Source organism: Balaenoptera acutorostrata, chromosome X (genome assembly GCF_949987535.1).
Source record: "Balaenoptera acutorostrata chromosome X, mBalAcu1.1, whole genome shotgun sequence".
Taxonomy (NCBI): Eukaryota; Metazoa; Chordata; class Mammalia; order Artiodactyla; family Balaenopteridae; genus Balaenoptera; species Balaenoptera acutorostrata.
The window spans coordinates 120,872,132-120,891,462 of NC_080085.1; the positions used below are offsets into that span (position 1 = coordinate 120,872,132).

The following is a 19,331-nucleotide window of genomic DNA, read 5'->3' on the forward strand; positions in this document are numbered from 1 at the left end:
GCCAGGAAAGGTCTAGGGAAGGCAATAAAATTATCAAGGGTGACAGCTTCTGCATGAAAATATAGATTTAAAAAGATGAAAGCTTGTCCTTGTGGAAAGATAAAAGGATATATTGTCATGGACCATAAAACCATGAAAGATCTAGGTAGATAAACATGGGAGTTTTTTTTACTGAGTCCCAGGTCACCTGGATTAAGAACTTCTCTTCAATCTCTAGATAGCTTCACAAAAAAGAAATCAATTTACCAAAAACTATTTATTGATCAACTATAACTACATGCAATACAATGTGCAAAAAGCAAAGTGCAAATATCCAGAAAGGATATACGGCTTGGTCTCACACCTCAAGAAGCATATAATGGGGAATGGATACAATAATATCAGATAATCAGATTAACAATACAAGATAACAATACACAGTACCTATGCAAGGGAATATATAACACTGTCATCTAAGTTGTCCACATAAGAAGGCCCGTGATGTCAGAGAAGGGAGAGGACACTACATGCCAGAATGATCAGAAATGATTTTATAGAAGGAAGGGTGGTTTGATCTAAACCATAAAAGACTGGTAAGATGTGCATGGATGGGGAAAAGGGGGTTGGAGCAGCATCCCACGGAAAGGGAAGAGCATAGCATGTTCTAAGGCACACAGCCAGTTAAGTACAGTATACGCTTAGAAAACAGATCTGGTTTGACCAGACCAATGAGTTTTTGTATAGGGGACACGGATAGGTATATACGGGGCCACATCAACAGGGAGCGATATTATGAAAGTGGCAACAGGGTGCAGGAGAAATGGGAAGAAAAGGCCAGACTGCAGGCAAAGAGAGAAGTTAGTCCACATGGAGTTCAATGAGCTGTTTAAGTCCTGGACCTGGAAGGTAATGGAAAGAAAGAGATGGAAAAGACAGTGTACTAGAAAATGGACAGAATTTGGTGACTGAGACCACATGGAAGGGTAAAGAATGGGGGACGTCAAGGTTTTGAATCTAAAGACCTAGAAGTATAGTGAGCTCAGTAATAGATGTAAAGGGACTTCCCTGGTGGTCCAGTGGTAAAGAATCCGCCTTCCAATGCAGGGGACGCTGGTTCAATCCCTGGGCAGGGAACTAAGATCCCATATGCCACGGGGCAATTAAGCCCGCACGCCACAATTACTGAGCTCGCACGCCTCAACGAGAGAGAGAAAACCCGCACGCCACAAGGAAAGATCCTGCATGCCTCAACGAAGATCCCGTGTACGGCAACTAAGACCCAATGCATCCCCCCAAAAAATCAATCAATCAATCAATCAATAAAATAAATATAAAAAAAAGAAAATAACCTATGTGGCCATGACAGATGAGTAGGTGATATCCTGGAAGAGGTGACGATAGTGAGGGAAATAAAACAGACTAAGGACTGAACCACAGGGGGCTCCATTGTCTGGGTGGGAGAAGCAGCACAGTGTTAGGAATTCAGATACTGTCCTGGGCAGTGGAGAAGTTAGAACCCAGGTGAGCAATTTGAGCAGCAGACAATGAATATAGGAGGAAAAAAAAGGGAAAGAGGTATTGCCTTTGACTAAAGGGACAGATTTCTATGGATACTGTTCTGATAGGATCTGCTTCCCCAACTGGGGCTAACCAAGGCTCTTAAGGTTGAAGAAAAGAAGAGCACCTGATTGTGGTGGAAACTGAAAGTGAGAAGGTAGACAATGCCCTAAATCAGGATGGGCTGTGTGCTCGTGCATGCGTGCATGCATGTGCGAGGTAGGGGGCAGGGTGTGTGAAGGAGAAGGCAAAGACACAGCGCCATCCGCTAGGTCTAGAGCAAGCAGCTGAGGGACGGGAAGAAGCAAGACCAACACATATAAAAGAATACAGTGTCCGCAGAAGTGAAAAGGTGTGTACCTGAGATTCTAAGGTTCCCGAGACTCAGTGAGTACAAGGAAGCAAGGTGAAGCAGATCAATGCGAGCCAGAGGAGCTGGAAAAGACAGCACACCCGAGGTTGCCCCTGCATTGGGTTTTATTAGGAGTAAAATTTTTGTTAGGCTAAGAGGAATTCAGAGGGAATTCCAGATGAGGAAATTATATGAGGGAAGCTTTGGAAGTTGGTGTGAGCATGGCACATGGAAGGGACACAGAGGGGGAACAAGCAACAGGAGTGGATGATTCTCGCTGGAAGTGAGAGTGATGGTGGACACAAAATATGTAGACACATTGAAAGGGTCGACAGGGGTGGCCCTGAGTACCATATTGAGTCATCTGCCCTTCATCCTAAGGGACTAGGAAACTACTGAAAGGTTCTGAGCGAGAATATATGATGGGAGAAGTACTGTTTTAACAAGATTAATTTGGGAGTATGGGGAAAGAGATGGAATGGGGAAGGGCGAAAGCAAGGAGACTAATGAGAAGATTAAATCAAATAGTCTGTGTGTAAAGTCCTAAGGGCTTGCCTGCACTAAGATGGAGATAAAAGGTTTAACAACGTGGCACCACAATGAGAGCTATGACAAAAGGTAGGATCAGTAGGACATGGTGACTATATATGGAGTGAGTGAGAAGAAAAGGATCAAAGGCAGTTTGGAGACTTAGGGAGCCAAAGAAAAATGTCACTGGTAATAGGAATAATAAAGACAAGGGATAAAATAAACTGGGCTGAAGGAGAAAATTATAATATCTGTCTTGGATACTAGAATTTAATGTTACAGTGGGGAATCCATATAGAGCCGTCTAGCAGGCAGCTAGAAATATGAGACTTAACAAAAAGGAAGAGTCAGGACGAGAGATATATCATCAATGGAAGTCATAGAAATGGATGTGCTTATCCAGAGAGATAGGATGTAAGTGAAGAGCAGAGGGAAGACATAGCCCCCCCAAAAAACTGACAATTAGGGAGAAGACACAGGATGAAACAAAATAAAAAGACACTAGGTTGCCAAGAAGGGGAAAAAAAAAAAGGACCGTGGACCATCACAGAAACCAAGGGAGGAGAGTTTAAAGGAGGACATAATTGGCAGTGTCAACTGCAGCAGAGAAATGAGGAGAAAACGAAAGACAACACAACGGGTTCAGCAAGGAGGTCCCTGCTCTCCTCCAGGAGATGCAGCAGAGTAAGGTGAGAAGAAAGAATGCATGGGGCTAATGCAATAGTGGAGCCAGGAGTAGTGGGATGAAGGCAGCAGGCACCAAGCACTCATTAGAGAAGTTTGCAAGGTGAGGAATTAGACAGCCAGCTTGAGGAGACAAAAAGGTGAAGCACAGGTTTAATTCAAATTGGTGGGAAGACTTCTGAGTTGGACCACATAGGGGAAGAATCCAGGGAAAATATAAGGTACTCAAGGGCTCTTTGAAGAAAATTAAAAGTGAACATTTGCACATATGTGTACAGAAGTACCCAGAATGGAACATTAACTAACATCCAGTTACCTGGGCTTTCTGTAACGGTGCCATCCGACAGCAGAGCACCGCAGTGCACTTCATACAGATTTGTAGGAAAATGCTTTTGTAATTGTTAGAACCAGAGTCATGACTAGAATTTAATATGAGAGACAACGTGGAGCCATCAATGATTAATCCATATTCCTGATGTTCTGTCCATGCTCTGAAAAAGAAAAACAATGCTATATTTGAATCTACTATACATTGCTATTTAGGAACTTTAAAAAACCACTCAGAGGAGGGTTATCATCAACCTGGTTCCTGCACCTGTAAATTCTAAAGAAGCAACCGTCTCTATTAATGGCACAACAGAGACTTTCTATCACATCTTTGAGACTCAAGCTGCCCATATAGATGGCACTAAGTTCTAAATATAAAAATAATGGCCTTCTAGCAGCCAGTCTCCATATAAGAAACTCAAGGTGAATTTTGGAAATTACAGTTCCATCAAACTCTGATATGAAGACAAATCATCAATCTGAAAACTCCTTAACAATGCAGGGAAAAGACAAAATGGCTTTGGGGTATACAAATCACAGAAGATATTCTTAATATCTTTGCCCGAATGACAAAACCTATCAATAGACCTGGCTTCTCAAATATGATGGACTACTAAAAAGACATAGTGTTCATTAAAGAATAGCATACAATAATGATATATGTTTCTTAAATAAGTATCATTTTATACTAGACTAGCGGTTTTCAACCATAGCCTTCCTATGAGAGTCATCTGGGCAGCTTGAAAAAAAGCCCATGTCTTAGGTTTATCCACAGACAAATTAAATCAGGGTATCTTGGGCAGGGCTTGGTTATATATAGGCATGTTTTAAAAGGCTCCATAGGTGATTCTCATGTATAGCCAGGATGAAGTAGTATTAGTTGCCAGGAAAGACAAATATAACAGGTGCTGGACTTCCCTGCTGGCGCAGTGGTTAGGAATCCGCCTGCCAATGCAGGGGACACGGGTTCAAGCCCTGGTCCGGGAAGATCCCACATGCCATGGAGCAACTAAGCCCGTGCGCCACAACTACTGAGCCCACGCGCCTAGAGCCCTGCTCCGCAACAAGAGAAGCCACCGCAATGAGAAGCCCGCACACCGCAACCAAGAGTAGCCCCGCTCACCACAACTAGAGAAAGCCCGCGTGCAGCAACAAAGACCCAACGCAGCCAAAAATAAAATATAAATAAATTTATTAAAAAAATATATATATAACAGGTGCCAAGTATTTAAGAAAAACATATGGGGGAAAACTTACAACTGAGAAAATTCTATCAATTAACATTTTAATTTTTTTTGCAATTAACAAAAAAACCAACGATTAATCAATTTCTGCTCAGGAAATCTTGGGTGCCATTTGAGAACTGCTGCAGTAGACTTATTAAACATAGCAGGATCTCATCGTTATACAATAGATTCATTTGTCTAATTTTATGCTCCTCAAAGCTTAATGTTTAAAGGAATCTTGCTAAAATTCCTGGGAATCTTGTTAAAGTGCACATTCTGATTCAGAAGTTTTGGGGTGGGACATGAGATTTTGCATTTCTAACAAGCTTCTGGTGATAATGGAGTTGCTGTTCTATGGACTATGAGTAGTGAGAGACTAATATGCCTCTTCCTTCCTTCCGTTCATATTTTGCTTCATGATATTATGAGCCTGTTTTATCCACTAATTAAAGAGATAGCAATCATGCATTCTCCTTTGCTCCCCTATTCACAGAGCTGACAATGAGCAGAAAACAATGGCTCAATAATCAATCAAGCGGCAAGAGGGAGGAGATATGGGAACATATGCATATGTATAACTGATTCACTTTGTTATAAAGCAGAAACTAACACACCATTGTAAAGCCATTATACTCCAATAAAGATGTTAAAAAAAAAATCAGTCAAGCAGTATTTGGTCTCTAACTAGGCCATATAGAAGAATGGAAAGAATTATTAACTAATCTTTCTTTGGAGAATAGAAAATCTCCTTGGGGTAACAGAGGCACACATGAGAGAATATACCCAACCAAACATGATATTAAATGGTTAATATCTGAAAAGAATGGATACATGTATATGTGTAACTGAATCACTTTGTTGTACACCTGAAACTAACGCAACGTTGTTAATCAACTATACTCCAATATAAAGTAAAAATTTTTTTAAAAAAGGTTAATATCCAGTGATTGGGACAATAAATACACACCAGGAAAGAACAATGGTTTCTTTGTGAGGTATGATATCTGAAATGGAACTTAAAAGACAGGACAGAAAGAGGTGAAGAAAAGAGGGAATGTATGTGTGGTGCATTAGGAAAATAAGCTGAAAAGGTCACTTGGGGCCTTTGGTACGACCTGATTCTGTGGGTAATAGAGATCCACTAAAGGTTTCTGAGCAGGGCTGTGACATGGGCAGTACTTTATACCTAAGGACCACTCATCTGGCAGAGGGGCTTACGTGCTTTGAGGCACGAGTTACTAGGAATCTGATGTGGAGCACCAGTGGAGAGAGTGGGGACATGGGTAAGGCTTGGTGGCTGATTTGAAGTGGAAGGGACAAAGGAGCAGAACCTGGCAAAAGGGATTCTGTGTCTGATGCTTGTGTAACTTGGGGAAAGAGTGTACCCAACTCCAGATGAGTCAGGAAGAGGGAATGTTGAGATGGTGAGTTCAGTTTTCCATAAGCCCTGGCTTTTACAAAAGTGCCCAAGGGCTCCTGAATGGTGCTATGGACTGAATTGTGTCCCCCCCTGAAGTCCCATGTTGAAGCCCTAACCCTCAATGTGATGATATTTGGAAATGGGGCCTTTGGGAGATAAGTTTAGATGAAGTCATGAGAGTGGGGCCCTTATGATGGGATGATGGGATTAATATCCTTATAAAAAGAGGAAGAGACACCAGAGCTTCCTCTCTCTCTGCCAAGTAAGGACACAGCAAGAGGGCAGCTTTCTGCAAGCCAGGAAGGGGGACCTCACCAGAACTCGGCCATGTTGGCACCCTGATCCCAGACTTCTGGTCTCCAGAAATGTGAGAAGTAAGTTTCTATTGTTTAAGCTACCTGGTCTCTTGTATTTCGTTATGGTAGCCTGAGCAGACTAAGATAAATGCAAGTAAAACACATGTAATCTGGACTGCCTTTATAAGTACCATTTGGTTAAAGGAAGGAGACATTTATCATAGGCAATTAATAAAAACCTGTTTACTCTCACTGATGTCCAAGTAACAGAAGAACAACAGCTGTTTTAAAATTGGCCATAGCTTCATGAATGTGGGCTATTCATTTTTAAAGTCTGTTTAAACACTAGTGATGAGGACACAGATAGAGCATAGTTGTTAAAAGCATGGGCTCTGGAATTGGGTAGGCTTGCTCTACACCTTATTAGCTGTGTTATCTCGAATAAGTCACTTCATCTCTCTCAGCCTTAGTTTCCGTATTTCTAACATGAAGAAAATAAGATTGTGTTACTGGGTTGCTGGGAAGATTAAATGAGAATAATTTAAAGTGCTTAATGTTGTTCCTGGAACAAAGAGGGCACTTAAGAAATGTGAAATAATATAATCTACGGGTCTTTGGATTTACTGCAGACACATCCTGTGGCATTCCAGAAGAGGAGATTTGCTTACGGCCAAGGTAAATTCCAGTAATTGGTTTAGACAAAGCTAGGCCTTGGTCAATGTCAAGTATAGGAAAATGTAACTCTGGGTATTGAATTATTGTGGATCAGTGGCTTTCCTTGAGAACCTTAGATTCTACAGGTTCTTCGTAAGCAGCTTGTTGAAAGCAGTCCAGTAGCCATGCTATCAAGTATTTGGTCTCCTTTGGAGCACTGGGGCATGAAAATTCACAAAGAAAATGGCTCCAGGACCTCGACCTGCATGGAAACTGTTTTAGAGACTGATTTTATTACATTCAATTTAAGAGACCATGAAAAGGAATGTTTTTTCTTAACATGGACCAGGACAGAGTATCAATGATAAGTACCCAGACCCTAAGTATTTAGAAAATGAACCACTTTTCTAAAGCTTGAGAAGGGCAGGGTTTTCTTTTAAATGAAAGAAGAGGTGGAAAGTGCCAAATAATCTCAAATGGGCCATTAGCCAAGTCCTCAGGAAAGGTTCTAACTTACAAGGCTAAAGCACCTGCAATGAAAGACTGATAAATTACAGAAAACGGAGCCTTCTGCATAAACAGCTGTGATTTACATCTGTACCAATGTCTAAATATAACAAATTGATGTACTTTCTTACTTTTTAAGGCTTCTAGTACTTTTAGGAAATTCATGCAGCAACTTTTTACGATATTCAATCAACAACTCATGTAATCGATCTTCTTTCCGTTCGCTTTCTTGGATGGTTTTGGTGGTCAGTTCCAAGAGCTCGGTGCTGGTTTGGAAAAGGCGGCAGGCATAGCAGGTAGATTTGGCTGTTTCCATCTTGTCCCCAGTAAGCACCCAGACTTTCAGACCTGCTGCGTGCAGGGCTTCAATGGTCTCAGCGGCTTGATCTTGTAGCCTGGAAACACAAAGGAAACCTTGTTATCTTTGAAAATTCCTGACACAGATTCTACAAGAAGGCTTGTTAAAGAGAATATCCTTATAATTCATAGCAATTCTGGAGTCCTGACATGTTTTAACAGTTGTTTGTCTTATATATCCTCTACCATTTCTGAGCATACTCTTTCTGGCATAGTTTTACTTATTAAAGTACATTTCAAACAATGAGGTTTGGAAAGTTTATGTTTTCTATCTCACTATACAAATACTTAACATGGTTCAAAACAGAAAGGGCCAGACACAGTCTAATGAGATATTGAAGGAAGTTAGCGAATCCCCATTCCTGAGGAGCTGGAAGTTTAGGAAAGCCAACCATTCTGAAGGAGATTTTAAGCATTATTCTGAAAGGCTATTCTGAAAGGCAAGGGTAGAAGAAGAGTGATACTTTGCATTCCTTTTGGTCAGAGAATAACAATGAAAGTAGACTAAATGAATTCTATTAGAACTTTAATACCTTCCAATGAATATATGTTTATAACTTCATGTTTGGGTTAAGCCTCACAATTTGCATTCATAGCTTCTAGAAAACTCCTAAAATAGAATCTAAAACTTATTTTTTCAAGCAGATCTATTCTGGAGCCCTATAATCATGCCCGGCAGAGCTCAGCCTGTATGGTTAGAGCAAATTATTTTAAAGTATGCAAAAATATGCTCTAGTCTGTTAAACCAGGTTAGAACGAGCTCTCATGTTGTTTGCTCAACCTTGAATTTCCCTTCTGCTCATCTGTCTTTCAAAATTGTACCCATTCTACCAAGCACCAACTCAAATGGTGTCTCTAGCACAAAGCTTCCTACGCATAGTAAGACTACTTCATAAATACCTGCATAAATGAAGGGATGGCTTAGTAAGTACTCAAAAGACCTTAGAGATGACAGATTCATTCTTCTAAGCCACAAATATTTAACTTAAAAATTATTCCCACAAACAGTTCAAAATCTGATGTACAGACAAAGCTGAATCAAAGATTTCAAAACTTGAGAATGAATTACCAATCTGGACAGATACCACCCTAAATGACTGGTCATTAAAATAACAAGAATATCATTTTCTAGTTACTTGTCTTCCACTGCAGTGGCTCCAATTAAATTCATGTTTGTCTCAATCTCATCAAAAACCTTTTCCATTTTTTCTTCTCTGTCTTGTAAGGCCATTTTTGCCTCTATGAGCTGTCTGTTAATTCTTTCATAATCATCTGGAGCAATTTCTTTGAAGGCTACGCAAAGTGTCCGATACCCATCCTAGAAGCAAGGTAGGAGATCTCTAGTTATCCAAATAATGAATAAAAACAAACAAACAAAACACACTCTTTAAATACTCTTGCTTTACCATACAGAAGAGAAATTCTGACTAATTTCCTTTTTAGTTAAAAAAGGGGGAAAAAAGAGAAAGAACAGATTGCACTGGGTTAATATTCAATTAGGTTCGGAATAACAAAATAATAGCTCTTGGGGTTAAAAAAAAAAAAAAGCAGAACATAAAACAAAGATTCTTGAAAAGTCTTCAAAGGGTGCAAATTCTGAACAGAAACTTGCTCCAGGATGTTTTATATTAAAATAAGGAAAATAATATTACAAAATCCCCAAATATAAAAATAGACCATAAAAATAAGCTAAAATTCATTTAAACAGTCCTTTAAATAGCAATCCATAGACATAGTCATCTCTAGCATTTCTCTATGACTACTGGGGGGAGGGGGTGTAGGCTCACCATTGCATTACGTTCCACATGGACTTTAGTTAACTCAATTTCATGATTTTGCACCCTGGGGAAAACTGCTGAGTCGGCTCCTTTACAAAAGAGAAGTATGTCTCCTAAAATAAAGAATCAGAGTACTTGACTTACTTAGAATTGGGATTTTAATAATAGATAACTATTAAGGTGGCCTCTCCCACCCAGCAGCTGTGTATCCTGAGCCTGCCTTGGAATGTTCATCCAAATGGAAGCAGACATCTTGACCTTTACTCTGTCAGGACAACATTCACCACCTCTTGGGACCAATACAGACATAACTAATATCCCAGAGTTTACAACATGCACCTCTGTTAAAAGAAACTTCCTTCAAGTGAATCACAGAAGACGGTGCTTGTGTCAAGGAGCTGCATCTGAATTCTCTTTGAGGATGTTGTCAACCATGGTCTAAAGTTCACATGTGGCATCTACAGATGTCAAGGACCAAACTCAAGCTCAAACAAGATAAAATCATTTTGAAAGACTATACACATTAGTTTTTAAAACAGTAGCTTGAAGGTTTTCACTGGAAACTGGAGAATGCTAGTACAACTACAGCTTTATACGAGTCCATGCACCCAGGAAAGTAGACAGCACCATTAAGAAGGACACTCTGACCTTATAAGGCAAAGTGCTAAGTTCAAAAAGTTAAAAAAGGGTAGCTGTGAGGTCAAGGCCCTTGATAGGCCACTTCCTCAGACATCTTACCATCTGCAGTAAAATGTGGGCATGCATGTGTACAGGTAAGAACAGCAAGTATTCCAAATGTTAGGTGTTTTTTAAAAAATTTTCTCTCACATAGCCACAATGTATTTAAAAGTCATAAAACAAATTCCACATTTACATATAATGAAATCAGCATTGTGACTTTGCAGTCACACCACAAAGTATGAATAAGGTAGGATATATTCCCTGAAGGGTAGGTCTAAATCTTCCCATTCTCATATTAAGACATTTTCAACAGATTTAATACTAAAAAGTAAATTACTAGGAAATAAATCAAGGATATTTTGGAAAACCACCTGGAGACAGACAGACAGACAGACAGACACAGACACAGACACAGACACACAGACACACAGACACACACACACACACACAGAGGAATATGAGAGCCCACAAACGAAGCAGGAATGCTACCCATGGGTCTTGCTGAACCTGAGCAGAAGGCATCGCAGTCACCATGGCTCCTCCCAAGAACATGGGGGAACCCTGAAATGATGGTACTGTTTCCCCTGCAAAGGGCAAGCTTCTCTACTGCGGTAAACAAACAGCCCAGGGTGCTAGAGTAAAATCACATGCCCTTTCCCAGCAGTCAGGCCCTTAGTCATCTCTAGCTTACCTGCTTCCAGGAAGTGTAAAGCAGTGGGGAATTAGGAAGGTCAGAGAGGGATAACCAGCAACTCTCTACACTCATAGATTCTACTGCTAGTAATCTCAAACCATCCAGTTGTAGCGGGCTGCTGCAGGTAGACATTGGTGGTGATTGGTTAGTACCCTGAACTGTGAAAAAGTCACCCTTTTAGTTCCTGTTTGGACATCCAAGACTGAGGGGTAGAGTTCACTTTCCAAGAAAATGCATATATTGCCATACCAGGGGTTCTGCCTCTGACAATTTGACAAACTGAACATGTGCTTGTATAAATACATTAAGGCGTATACAAAAGCTCTGCACAACTTTCGGTAATCATACACTACTACGTGAAATGCTTTTCTCTCTTGAAGTAGTTGATCAACATACAAATCTACAAATGGAAAAAGAAAAAGTCAAGTTTTAAAAATGCATACCTGATGGAGTCTTCACAACTACACTCATACGACGGCGGACAGAATCGAAGTTTAAGGTGTGAAGAAGTTCATACCTTTAATAGAAAAAAAAAGAGAAAAGTGAAATACCTAGATCAAGATAAAACATTAACAGAAACATCTTAAGTTAACAGAGCTCTCCTCTTTGGATAAGGGTTGCTAGTTGTGGGCACAACGGGTGCTTTCCATTGTGTCTTTGGAATTGCTCTGCGCTTAGAACATGCTGTCAGAGGATACCAGTGTTGGTTAAGGGTTATCTATATCTTCTCATTATATAACTTAAAATAGTAAGGAGAGACTGACTGCATAGGAATGAGGAACAAAGAGCTGTCCTGCGAAGCTATATCTGGAGAGGGTCTAGAAATAGTCTCACCCTGCCAAGTATTTTAATCATCTATGGAGTGCCTACTATGTGTCAGGCACAGTGATTGACGCTGGACAATAGACACACATCTTCCCTTAAGGCGCTTACCAAATGATAAGGGAGACAGAGGGTAATGAGATGACTACCCCCTAGTCTTCCAAATACTGTAACAAAGGAACACACAGGGGAGATGTGGGAGCACAGACGGAAGGCATCTGAAGGAAGGCTTCCTGGAAGAGGTGGTGCCTGAGCTGTGTTTTGCAGGAGTGACACGATGAAGAAAGGATATCATGGCACTCTGAGTATAGAGAAGAGCATGTGCAAAGGCACAGCAACATGAGAGCACGTGGCCCATTGGGGGACTTACAGTAGTTCACGTAAGGCTTGAGATCTAGTTGATAGGGGAGTAGCAAGAGAGGTAGGCACGGGCTGGGACCTGAGAACATTGTGGGCCATTTCAGAGATTTGGAATTTCATCCTAAGGGCAATAGGAATCCACTGAAGGGTATAAACAGTGGATTGACATGATCAGATTTGTGTGTAAATGGCTAAGCTACTCACCAGATGAAAGGATGAAGAAGAAAGTTTCTAAGACTTATTACAAAAAATGTGAGGAAATAATTTCTTGAAAATAAATAACTTGTATACAAGTATTTACTAGAAAGCTTCTCTTTGATGAGAGTGAGCGGGTCATTGGTTTTGGGATGTGTATGTATAAGACATCTACTTGCAGCACAGTATCTCATTTGTTGTTGGCCAGATGGGGGCACTGGTGTGAACCGGCTAGAATCTGGACTTTGACAATGACCTGGGGCTCCTGGCAGTCAGGCCAAAGAGCCTTCTTCTGGTTCCTCTGGCTCTTGAACACTCCTTCCCAAAGGGCATATTCCCTAAGCACATCTACATGTGTTACATGTTTCTGTGATGGGTCTCACGAAATGCTAGGGGTCAGAATGGAAGTCAGATAATTACATACCAAGTTCTTACAAAGAATTCAAATTAATCACAGGGGCTAATTAAAATCCGCTATTAAGCCAAGGTGGTTTTGTTTGTTGGGGTCTCTGTAGTGGGGAAAAAAAAAAAAAAGAAATGTGGAGCTACGGCTGCATCAGAGTACTTGCCCTGAGGCTCACACCCAAGCATCTAGAACAAGAGAAAGCTTCTGACTCCAAAGCTGCCATGTCTGGTAGGGCTTGCAATCCCAGAATGATTGGTTGGGTTCTGGACAGCAGAAGGTTTCATGCATGTTCACTGATTTTTCTTGCAGCATGTGTTGGAGACCTGAAATGGCATCTAAAATTCAGAAAAGTCCAGGCAGACGCTCATTCAGGCTACTGGACCCATATGTGAACAAAATTGGAATCATTTACACCTCAAATGCTAGTTTCTGCCATTCTATGAAAAATGTCTTCTCCTACTCCAACTACATTTACATAAAGCTCTGAACTGGGAGAGCAGAGTCCTACATTTATAGATGTGATCAGTCCCCTTTGCTGCCCTTCCTAAATCCATCTAAGGTGGACTGTGGGGTTAAGAAGTGACAATCATCAAACATACAGTGCTACTTACTCTTCTATTTCTTTTCTTTGGTTCTCTACTCTCATATGACCATTCCGCATTCCTACAAACGTGAACCCATACCTGCGAAACACAATAAAAAAGACCTTTGTGTATCTTTAAAGAATAATTAATTTCCTCTTGCGCTGGCATTATTCATACTTGTTTATTGTTTTCTTCTCTTTCATAAGATCTCAATCTATAACTGTACTTCCTTTTACTCACTGAGATGTTAACACAGAGCAAGTCAATGCCCAGTCACAAATTGTAACCAAGAAAGAGGCAATTTGTAATTCCAGTTCTGTAGCTAACACAAGGGGTGAGTTTTATCCACTTAATTAGCTTGGGCTTCATGGATAAAACAGGACTTTCAGTTACCAAATGATATCAAAATTGCTGGGAGCACTTCAGCAAAAACATGTGTTGTACAAAAAGTGGCCATTATTATAGGATTTGCAAACTATAATATGAATATTTGGACTTCTGGCTGGAATGCATAAATAGTAATGCAAGTTACATCTATGCATTGCTATTTTCTTTTTGGTCTTAACTGGTTAGGTTTGAGAATTTTTTTCAAACTTTCAGATAAAGTAGCTTGGCTCCTTATTAAAGAATAAGGATACTTATAAGATAAGGTTATTGAAGCAAATAAGAGAAGGACCAAAATAACTCCTGTCCTCCTGTGATTTCGCTTTCTCAGGAGAAGTACAAGAACTGTTTAATTTTTTTTACTCTTCAAAAATGTTAATGTATTTTTCTACAACTTATTTCTGGGTTTTAAAACAGCATTACTGAGGTATAACTGATAGAGAACTGCAAATACCTAATGTGTGCAATTTGATGAGTTTGGACACATGAATACGTCTGTGATAACATCACCACAATCAAGGTAGAAACATATCCCAACATTTCTCATGTTCTTTGCGTCCCCTTTGCTTTTTTGTTGTTTGTGGTAAGAACATTTAACATATGAGATCTACTCTCTTAACAAATTTTGAAGTGAAAATACCATATTGTTAACTATAGGCAGAACTGTACGTCTCGAAATTATTCAACTAGCGTAACGTACGTGCTTACCTTTTAGCTCCTTTGACCAAAGCTATTTCATCTGGTGAAGAGGACATATAGGTTAATTCAGCTGATTCTGTAACTCCATCAACAGCATCATTTGTTTTAATTTCTACAGTATGACATAAACACAAGGCACGCAGAAAGAGCTCTTCTCGATTCTATTGAACAGTAACAGAAAAATGATTATATTAGTTTCACTGTGAACACTTGGTAACTAGTCAATGAACAGAGAAAAGTTATTAATGTGAGAGAATGTTATAACCTCCAGCAAACTGAGTAGCAAAAACTTATAAATTCATAATACTCAAATGAACTATATATTCTCCTAGTCCCTACCAACATGCCTGGTTCTCAGCTAACACACCCTAGGGGCTATGTTAACTCATTCAAGTTACTGTAGTGCCACCTAATACCAAAGCAGCGACATCTCCATGGCCTAAAAGAGTTTATTCAATTCTAATTCACAATCTGGCAATAGCTCAGGTGCAGGGAGACTCTGGTTCATTTCATGCCTAGACACTGCTGGGATTTGAATGATTTTAATAGACATCATTCTTGGAGCAGCTCATATTTTTAAAGATAAAGCACCAAAAATTATGATCACACAGTCAAGTGAAGGTTTTACCCAAATGCCATTTTTCATAATGCTCTCTTCTTATAAATTCTACTTGTTTACAAATTCCGGAGTTGTCCATAAAATAAGAAAGGTGAAGTTGAAAGAACAAACCAACGGTTATCCAAAAGTCTATGTCACGTGCCCAAATCCTTAATGTCTACTATGCTAACACATGCCTATATAAATTGATTTCTCAAGGTAAAATGGTAACGCAGAAAATGCCACCTTATCTGCTTTGTCAAAGTACGGTAAGGGTCCATCAGTTTGAGAGAGTCCATCAGCCTCCTGAGTTACACCTTTATACTTATGCCCATCTATGCAGCATTCAATGAATTCCATGCTATTTTCAGTGAGTGTTCCAGTCTTATCAGTAAATACATAATCCACCTAAAAACAAGAACACAAACATATGCATTCTTTCTTCAATGTGATTAATTTTCTATAAGGCATACCTAAGGATATTTTCATATCCATAGAAATCACCTTTTCTAAAAACTTGTCAAATGTCAGGTAATTACAGAAGCAATATTATCAAATGAATGAGAAATGAAGAAGTATTTTTAAAGATACTGAAATAGTATCACATGTCTAAGGTAGACTTACTCAAATGTAGGAGATTAATAGGCAGGAAAAATGTGGCTATTTTATCAAACTAAGACCCCTTCAATTTAACACCGATCTGTTTTGATATAAAGAAGTTAACATAAGAAGAGTCAATTTTCCAAGTGGGAAACAATTTACTGACCATTATTTCTCTCTCTCTCTGACATACTGACACACGCGTGTGTGCGCACGCACGCACACACACACACACACAGAGAAAACATACTGGATAGGAACTTAAACTAACTGGGATGTAACAAAACTTTTCTTTGAAAAGTAATATTTTCTATAAATATACTGGATTGAAGTAAAATGCATTGTGTCATAGAATGTATATAAGAGTTACAGAATATAGACAGACGGGGAAATAATGTTACTTAATTAGACACAGTAAGTCAATGATGATCAAAAATATAAATGAAATTTCTTTCCACATACTATGTATATTTTCAGATACTCCTCCAAAAAATTTCCAAATTAAAAAAAAGGAGCAGAGTTTATAATGATAGGTTAAAGTATAATATAAGCATACTTTCATAAATAATGGAAAAAATAGGCTATGAAATAAATTTGCCATGTAAAATAAGCCATTTTGAGCATTTTCATTTTATCCCAGTTTTTATCTCTTCTATTTATAACATCTGGCTTTTGGAAACCCACAATTTTATCCTCCTTTTTGGCAATTTATACTTAAATAGTTAAAATTATGGGCTGACAGGAACAAGCATAAGTACAAGATTAAGGTTTTTATTATGTAAGGGAGAAAGAGATGAACTGCAGCAGTAGTTGCTTTCTAATTATTTTTCAAAGCATTTCACGGTAGCAGCACTGGCACAAATATAGCATTCCAATCTTCTCTTTTTTTTCCTGTTAGCCAGCCAAGTTTGAATTCTCTCTTTAAATTAATCCAAGTGGTATTATTCCTGTATCATTTAGATTTTTCCAGTTAAAATGAAATTCTTTGGGGCTTTTTTTCTGATCAAAATTATTAACCTTCATTTTCCCCCCGAAGGTTGTCCTGTGTTGCTGCAGCTCCTGCACTTGGATGAGCATTAACCCATTTTGAAATCTTTTATAGATGACAAAGGTAATAGCTTTAAAAAATAAAGTGCAGGGACTTCCCTGGTGGCGCAGTGGTTGAGAATCAGCCTGCCTAAGCGGGGAACACGGATTCGATCCCTGGTCCGGGAAGATCCCACATGCCGCGGAGCAACTAAGCCCGTGCGTCTCAACTACTGAGCCTGCGCGCCTAGAGCCTGAGAGCCACAACTACTGAGCCCACGTGCCACAACTACTGAAGCCCATGCGCCTAGAGCCCGTGCTCCACAACAAGAGAAGCCACCACAATGAGAAGCCTGCACACCGCAACGAGGAGTAGCCCCTGCTTGCCACAACTAGAGAAAGCCTGCGCGCAGCAACGAAGACCCAATGCAGCCAAAAATAAATAAATAAAAATAAAGTGTATTTAAATAAAGTGTTGGCCTATATATAACAGTTTGTGCACTATGGATCTGTGTACAATTACTCTCACAGGTATAGGCCAACAAACTATACCCTGATAGAGTAATTATCAAACTGTAGTCTGCATCACACTCACTTGCAGGGTGCTTGTTAAAACTCAGATCGCTGGGCTTTATCCCCAGAGTTTCTCATTCAGTAGCTCTGGGGTGGGGCTAGATAATGTGCACTCCTAATAAGTTCCCAGGTAATGCTGGTCCTGAGATCATGCTTTGAGAACCACTGATCTAATATATGCCCTACACTCAGAACAAGGGGAGGAGAGGATTGGCTATTATTAAAAAGTATTCTCATATTTAAAGGAGAGTGTGGGCCGACGAGTGAGAGGCTACTGCTTGCCTCTGACTCTCAACAGCCTCTTCCTCTTTAGTGGTAGGTTTGAGCCAGTTGCAGGAAAGGCCCTTCTCTATCAGCAAGCTCAAAGCCATCAATTTATGGATAGAAAGCCTAAAGTGAGATAGCTGTTCAGAATAGAAAGAGCCCTAAAATAAAGGTTGAACACATGAAATCACCTAGTTTACAGGTCAAAATAGGTCAAAAGATTTCATATTGTTTAACCTAGTGAAGAACTTGGACTGGAGTTACGGCTCCACCACCTACTAAATTTGTGACCTTGGAAAAATCTCCTCATCTCTCTGAACATTAAATATTAGCCTTAAATAATCAAACCTGCTGCACAAGGCTGTAAAGATCACTAAATATGTTTGTAAGTGTTATATAGATGTAGATTGTCATTGCTGTTGACTTGACCAAAATCACACAGTACTAGACTCTTTCCATCATTTCACATTCCCTGATTTTCCTGATTATCGTCACATTGCTATAGTTAGGGTACGATATGTGTGTTTCCCCAACTAGATGTTGAACAACTCAAGGGTTTCTCGCTTACTTCATAATAGTAACCCCAGTACCAAGAACATGTCTTAGATAACACAGAAGTTTAATACATAACCACTGGATTGAATTACTGGAATCACAGTATATACTCTGACACACCACTGGGCATAGCTGCGAGACTGGGAGGGGATATGAAGGAGGAGGCTATCCCCACCATTTTTTCAAAGTTGAAACCATTTGGCTGTCTAAAGGACTGATGTCTGATCATAAAAGACCCCATTCTTTTCCAATTGAACTGAGCAGTCTACTTCTTTTTGTTTCTCAAGTCAAAGACCAACACTGTCCTAAACATATCTTCCTATTTTTTTTAATACAAATGTGGGTCACTTTGGAAGAGGTTAAGCAAGTGTTTGCAATGGTATTGATGGAAACTAACTGATACTGCTTTTAAGTAACATAAAAGCCCTATAGATTTTAAATTATGACTCATCAAGGAGGAAACTGGTCACACTTAATTTCGTGTATACTGGTCCATGAAATGCTAAATGTCCTAAGAAACCATTTCAAGACTTCTTTGCATTTTCATTTAGGTAGTTTCTACACATGTAAGCTGATCATGATGGCAAATTGTTTTTACACTGTACAAACTGAAGTGGTGGTCTGGTTATTACCTTATAACTGACTAAATGACAGTCACATCCAGAAAAGCAGGTTTTGGCGGGGAAAAGAAGTGGTGGCTGAAATGAAAACTGTAGTTTATTTTCACTGATCAAACTGACTACATCATTACCCAAAGCTCTACTTTATGTTCTGCAGTGTGAATAAGTCTAGATGATAGGAACAAGACTACGTTCCCATAGGTAAGATGGAATCTGCTGAGGTGGAGATCTGGCCTGGATATCCCGCCTGTCTCTGGTGAGAATTAGGTGCCACATGTGGAATGATGGCTGTTCTATTTGCAGTAGCCTGGGACTAGCCATGTTCACCCTTGGGTAGCTTAATCCATATAGCCGGGCACTGGATTTAGAATAGGCAGATCTAGTCAACTAAATCAACTGTCAGGGATAAGTTCACCAGAGGTGGCTTATAACTCATTTTTTTTTCCCATGTAAAAAAGCTGCAGATTGATACCTTTTGTTGGGACTAGAGTAGTTCTACTCAGCTTTCCCTGGATGAAAACTTCTGGTTTAAAAAGGCTAAGGTCAGCTGTGGCAGCTGAAGTGACCTACAAGAGAAACTTCTGGGAACAATATCTAAGGGAAAA

The 19,331-nt window shown here is 39.6% G+C and overlaps 1 protein-coding gene across 6 annotated transcripts in view; it reads right to left on the reverse strand.

Annotated features, from left to right (window-relative positions):
• ATP11C (ATPase phospholipid transporting 11C) overlaps positions 1-19,331 on the reverse strand; it is a 172,053-nt gene that overhangs the window by 45,351 nt on the left and 107,371 nt on the right. For all 6 annotated transcript variants that reach the window (XM_057538288.1, XM_057538287.1, XM_057538291.1 and 3 more), the window contains 8 exons: positions 15,335-15,496; positions 14,500-14,651; positions 13,435-13,506; positions 11,484-11,557; positions 9,675-9,778; positions 9,024-9,205; positions 7,662-7,925; positions 3,417-3,591 (listed from right to left, as the gene is read on the reverse strand). In XM_057538288.1, coding sequence (XP_057394271.1) covers positions 3,417-3,591; positions 7,662-7,925; positions 9,024-9,205; positions 9,675-9,778; positions 11,484-11,557; positions 13,435-13,506; positions 14,500-14,651; positions 15,335-15,496 — 1,185 coding nt within the window. The remainder of the gene's footprint in view (positions 1-3,416; positions 3,592-7,661; positions 7,926-9,023; positions 9,206-9,674; positions 9,779-11,483; positions 11,558-13,434; positions 13,507-14,499; positions 14,652-15,334; positions 15,497-19,331) is intronic.